At 37.3% G+C, this 6177-nt stretch overlaps 1 protein-coding gene across 1 annotated transcript; it reads right to left on the reverse strand.

Annotated features, from left to right (window-relative positions):
- Positions 1-2144: 2144 nt before the first annotated feature.
- On the reverse strand, positions 2145-5287 carry LOC107809545 (coniferyl alcohol acyltransferase-like). Its single transcript, XM_016634202.2, has 2 exons — positions 4773-5287; positions 2145-3268 (listed from the first exon to the last, which is right to left on the reverse strand). Exons 1-2 carry the CDS (start codon positions 5217-5219, stop codon positions 2270-2272), a joined length of 1446 nt encoding a protein of 481 aa, XP_016489688.2. The 5' UTR covers positions 5220-5287; the 3' UTR covers positions 2145-2269.
- Between the last annotated feature and the right edge of the window lie 890 nt (positions 5288-6177).

Below are 6177 nucleotides of genomic sequence, written 5' to 3' on the forward strand. Positions count from 1 at the left end.
CGTGTTTTACACTCTTCCTCACCCAAACAATAGAAACAATAACATCCTGGTAAGGGAATCAGCAATAACCAACCTCGTTTCAACATTTAACTTCACAATATAAATCTCAACTTGAGTCAATACTCAACCAATATCCAAAACGGGGAAAAACATAGTAAAACTCGTTTAACATGAAGAATTAACCAGTTAAAGCATGAATAGTACGTATAAAGGAATACAACAGTCACAAGTATAAGACTCACTCGCATGCTATGACCCAACAACAACGTATAGATATTTGTCACCTCACATATACATCATACTCAACAACTAAACACATAGCAAATAAGGCAACAACACTTAATCCCTCAAGCTAAGGCTAGTCATGACACTTACCTCGATTCCACGGCCAAACTCAAGCCTCAAATACCGCTTTTCTTTTAGATTCCACCTCCAATCCACTCGTATCTAGTCACAATTAATTCAATATCAACAATTATTTCTAAGGTAATCAATTGCAATGCATAAATTTAGTTTTCCCAAATTTTTCCCCCAAAAGTCAAAAACAGACCCCGGGCCTGCTTGGTCAAAACTCGATGTTCGGACCAAAACTCATTCACTCATTCGCCCACAAGCCCAAATATATAATTAGTTTCAGAATTTGACCCCAAATCTAGGTCTAAATTCCCAAATTTGTAAAATTCTCAATTCTCCTAAAATCCCTAATTTCTACCCTTAAAGAACAAAATTTTGGGATGAATATTGATGAAATACAATGGGTAATTGAAATAAAGTGGTTTAGAATCATATACCAACACTTTGGGGAAGAACTTGTCTCTTGAAAATCCCCTCTAAGCTTCCTTGGTTTTGAAAATATGAAAGAACGGCCAATTCTCGTTTTTGATTCTATTTTTAAAACACTGGACAGGCCTTCATCGCGTTCGCGAAGCATTGCGGCCAGAAGGGCCTTCGCGTTCGCGATGGTCTTTCCCCCCTAACCATCGCGTTTGCGGGCCTTGGACCGCGTTCACGAAGAACAACTCAGAGATTCCCAGCCCACCTCCTTTTTACTCTACGCGTTCGCTAGAAGCCGATTGCGTTTGCGAAGAGCAGCCCCCCAGTGCTCCCCGTTCGCGACCATGGCTTCGCGTTCGCGAAGAAAAATCCCGTCCCCAGCCCAAGTTGTACTTCGCGTTCGCGAGAGTTGCTTTGCAAACGCGAAGCACAAGGTACCAGCATACCAGAAGCAGCAATACAACAGGTTCTTCTAAGTTCAAAACATCCCGTAGCCTATCCGAAACTCACCCGAGCCCTTAGAGATCTAAACCAAACATGCACACAAGTCTAAAAACATCATACGAACTTGCTCGTGCGATCAAATCGCTAAAATAACACCGAAAACTACGGATTTAGCACCAAAATCAATGAAATCCCCAAGAACACTTAAAGTTTCTATTTTCACGACCGAGGGTCCAAATCACGTCATATAAACTCTGTTTCTCACCAAATTCCACAGACATGACTTAAATACCATAGTAAACCTGTACCGGAATTCGGGACCAAAATACAGGCCCGATACCAACAAGATCAAACATTATTCAATTTCTAAAAAATATTATATTTTCAGTTTAACAATTTCCTTCAAAAATTTATTTCTCGAGCTAAGGACCTCGGAATTCGATTCCAGGCATACGCCCAAGTCCCATATTTTTCTACGGACCCTCCGGGACCGTCAAAACATGGGCCCGAGTCCGTTTACTCAAAATATTGACCGAAATCAACTTAAATTAATTTTTAAAGGCAAAAATTAGCATTTTCTTAAATTTTCACATAAAGGCTTTCCGGAAGCGCGCCCGGACTGCGCGCACAAATCAAGAAGAAAGAAAATAAGGTCTAGAAGGCCTCGGAACCCCGAATCGGGTTCTAAAACACGAGATGGCCTTTTGGGTCATCACAGCGGCATTTTAAACTTCTTTATTATATTTACCTATTAAATTGTTAGTTTTCGTATCTTTGTTTCTTTCTGCAAATTGTTAGGCTTACCTAGTCGTAGAGACTAGATGCTGTCACGACAGTTCACGAAGGGAGAATGGTCGTGACAATTCTTTATATCAAGACACGCTTAATAGTTTTCTCTTAGAGTGTACCCGTTTATTATCATGACCAAATTTTCTTTGTATTGGATAAATTGAAAAGATACACATTTGCAGCTCACATTAACATATAAGATAGCTTGTTTCTCCTTTTCACACACACATTATATAACGAGCTCAATATTTACATAACCACATTACTTCAAGTTGAGATAATCTGCAGTCAGGGGCTTGAACATATTGGCCGCAGAAGCGTCAACCAATTCCAACTGCCATTTCAACATGTGCATATAAACAACCCAATCTCCATTTCCTTTAGGACTCGGCATTGGCATCACATATCCTGCTTTCCCTTCCCATGGAAAATGATACGACCCAAACACTGGCTCTCCCCACCCAAATTCAATCTTCCCCACCGGAAACTGCTGCCCCGACGACACCACCACCGCCACTGCATCTTCATTTGTGGCGTAGATTCTTGCTAAAGCTGGTTCTGGACGATGATCCTCCACCCAATTTATTAACCCAAGAAAATGTTCTTTAGTTTTTGCAGGTTCAAGAAACTCATGAACTGCATTTGCTACCCAACTTAAAGGTTTCTCCTTTAGTTTCTCCACTTTCTTCTCCCCAAATGGGGTGGAAAGAACATTCCCAAAATACCCTTTTAGTACCTTGGCTTGTTCTTCAACTCCGTCGCTCAATCTACTCCTGCCATTAACCACAATCCCAAACCTGAAGTTCTCGTAATTACGAGTACTATTTTCCCCCATCCCATTGGCTATAGTTTTCCATAGGAAAGCACTGAATGTTTCAAGCTTAGTAAACCTGTGGAATTTTGTGCTAATCATGTCGTTATTACAATTATTTGCCAATGATTGGAGGCGGCTGATTTCTTCAGCCTTGACATAGTAAATTCTACTTATAACTTGTTCATCATCATCAATATTTGTGACAGCACGTGTCTCTTGTTTCAGGGCAGAGATAGGTATGTACATGCTGTCTATTACCAAGGGATCGTAGTGGGAGGGACGCCGTGGAGAAAGAAAGGAACGTCGGAAAGATGGGAGCTGAGAGAGTGGTTTGGACTGAGCTATTTCAGCCCATGATACGAGAAACATGTTGGTTGAATAAGCATCAGCAACTCTATGATCAAATGTACAAGCCACCACTATTCCTCCACATTTGAGTTGTGTAGCCTGCATAAATTATAAATTTGTGTCAAGTCGGTAGAGATGAAAATTAATTATCAAAGAATTTTTACTTCATTAAGTCATCTAAAAGATAATTATAAGCTAAGCACGGTTCATAAAAAGTGGCATTAGTAACCTGAAAAATATGGTACAAATATATGCTACAATGGTTTATAGTATAGGAGATAATTAATCGATTTTTTATATATGGATGTTTTAAGTTTAGATTGATTACTATATGCACGTTCTAAATTGAATGTTCAAATTTCTTTCTACCTACATATTGTGATAAATAGAATTTAGACATATCATCCATGCAAAAAATTACATGCGATCCACTTTTACTTTGTTCTATAGTATCTTCTCTATTTTATCTAGAAATGAAACAACAATATTACTCCACATATCCCTCGATAGATTTGAAATGGAGGTCATAAAAAATTAGGTCTCTCTCATGTTAATTTTTATCACCTTTATGTTTTTTGCTATTAAAAAAAACACAAAGAATAGCAGGTAAAAAAGTATACCTAAAGTTCGATTTAATCGGGGAAGACTTTTCCATTGAAGACAACGTTTGCTCAGTATTTTAAATTGAATGTACACTTTCTGGTTTTAGCGTGTACTACCAATATAATGTCTTTGGTTTTGAATACTACTCCCACCGTTTCAATTTATGTGAACTCATTTGACTGGGCACGGAATTTAAGAAAAAAATAAGACTTTTAAACTTGTAGTGTAGAATGAGGTACATATATTTTGTGTGACTATAAATCTTTGCATAAAGGTAAATGATTTCCAAATAAGGAAAGAGGTCATTCTTTGTGACAGGGACTCAGAAATCATAACAAAGTTATATGGACTTATTTAACTATTCTTCATTTACTTTCTGTTTCTTAAAGTAATAAATGAACTACAAAGAATGAAAAAACCTACAGAAAGGCGCCGCTTCATCTACAAACAAACAGTAAATAATTCAGATTTGCGATTCTTCTCTTAAAAGCATTTCTATTAAAACATTCAATTTCAAATAAAGGGAGTACCGAGTACGACGTTTCTGTCATGCATGTCAGCTTTTGAATGAAAATGGCTGTAGACGACTATATATATTAATCCTACAGCCTGTGCGGCAATTGGAAATTTATTACACAACCTACAAAAGAACGCTACATGTATGTGTTTATACATTTTTATATATTTGTGAATTGAGCTGAGAAACCGAGAAAGGGCTTTCAAATTTAGGTCTCCAGATATTTTGGGACGGCAAAAGTGTCCTTTATAGGACTAGTGATTAAGAGATTAACATATACTGAAAGTATAAACAAAAAAGTACATTCTTAAGTCAATGAAAACATAATCACAGAAATTCGTCTACAAAATATAGAATTAAAACCTGAAGAATTACACAAGTTATATGAGTTAAAAATTAAACTTTGTACATGCAATTATGCACAGGTGATAGGACACATGCTACCTGTAAAATAGGAGAAATTTCACAACAAAGAAACAGTACCTGAACGGCTAGTACACCGTGATTCTTCTTTGGTACAAGCTTACCCTCTATGCTTTCATCTGGATTATACAAGTTAATTTCTTTGAGCTCTATATCAGCCCAAGCTTCTGTGAAATTGACTCCGGCATTGTTGCAGAGAATTTCAGGCTCTCCAGCAAGGTTCTGAACTAACTCCCCTGCAAATGCATAATAGGAAACCAAGGTTTCAGCCAAAGAAACCTTTAGAACTTTGACCATTGACCCAAATGAATACTTTGGCATCCCAGAAATAATGGGGTTCTGGTAACAAAAGAAAACCCCAACGTCCATTGGAGGCAAGAGCAAATCAAGATTTGACTGTGGTAGCCAATGCTCTTGCATTGGCAACGATGCTGCCACCACCTCAGTTTTGATCACCTTCACATTGAAGCCCCTTTTGGTACCCATCTCAATTCTAACATGTTTCATTTTGAACTCACAGAACTCGTTGAAAATATGCTTTTGAGGACTAATCCTTACAATGGTGAGTGTGTGCATTAGAGGTAAGTGATGGATGGAATAATACATGCATGGGACAGTTGTATTTATAACGTTCAAACGTAGGTGGGAGATACTACAGAGAACAGGCCATTAGCTAGAAACCAAAATCCTAGCTAACTTACCTAAGATTCCTAGCTAATTTCATTTTAGCTAGGAAAATGACCTTAGCTAAATACCGTAGCTAATATGCTCTTAGCTAAACTTTAGCTAGACAAATATGTTATCCGTTGCTAATATAGCTAGGGATATTTGCTTGGCACTAATCCCTAGCAGTCAGTAGCTAGGGCATGTGGTAGCTAAATTCCAAGCAAACGTTGGTTGGTCATTGTTGATTTTGTTGAAACGTAGCTAGGCTATTAGCTAGGGATTTATTCCATGCTAATATTTGCTACGTCTAGGCTAGCTAAATTCCAAGCAAATTTTATCTGGTCAGCATTGATTACATTAAAACATAGTAGGAATATCCCTAGCTAAACTTGCAAGCATTCTAGCCTTTTTCGATGTTTGCCCGGAATGTTTCCCTAGCTAAATTAGTAGTAGGAATTTTTGTCAAGGTCATTCTATAGCTAATTTGATAAATATCCTAGCCTATATTTGGTTTGGCTTGGGATATTTTCCAGGCTAAATCTAGCTAGGAATAATTCCTATATTATATATGATGAAATACAAATATAATTTTCTACATAATTCAACATAAGACGAAAGTAATTAAATCCATTAATTTGCACGTAAGCATAATCAGTGTACCATTAATCCTAAAACAATAGAGTATATATATGTCTATTGAAAAATAAAACGTATCTTAAATTAAATAATTAATAAATAAACTATACTATTCTAAGATATGTTTGGGGGACAACCAGAGCCATTTGATGGGGGTTGAGAA

Source organism: Nicotiana tabacum, chromosome 3 (assembly GCF_000715075.1).
Source record: "Nicotiana tabacum cultivar K326 chromosome 3, ASM71507v2, whole genome shotgun sequence".
Classification (NCBI taxonomy): domain Eukaryota; kingdom Viridiplantae; phylum Streptophyta; class Magnoliopsida; order Solanales; family Solanaceae; genus Nicotiana; species Nicotiana tabacum.

Coding starts and splice junctions, on each gene's coding strand:
- LOC107809545 (XM_016634202.2), bottom strand. CDS start 5,219: ATGAAACATGTTAGAATTGAGATGGGTACCAAAAGGGGCTTCAATGTG. Junction 3,269..4,772: donor ACGGTGTACTAGCCGTTCAG/GTACTGTTTCTT, acceptor TAATTTATGCAG/GCTACACAACTCAAATGTGG.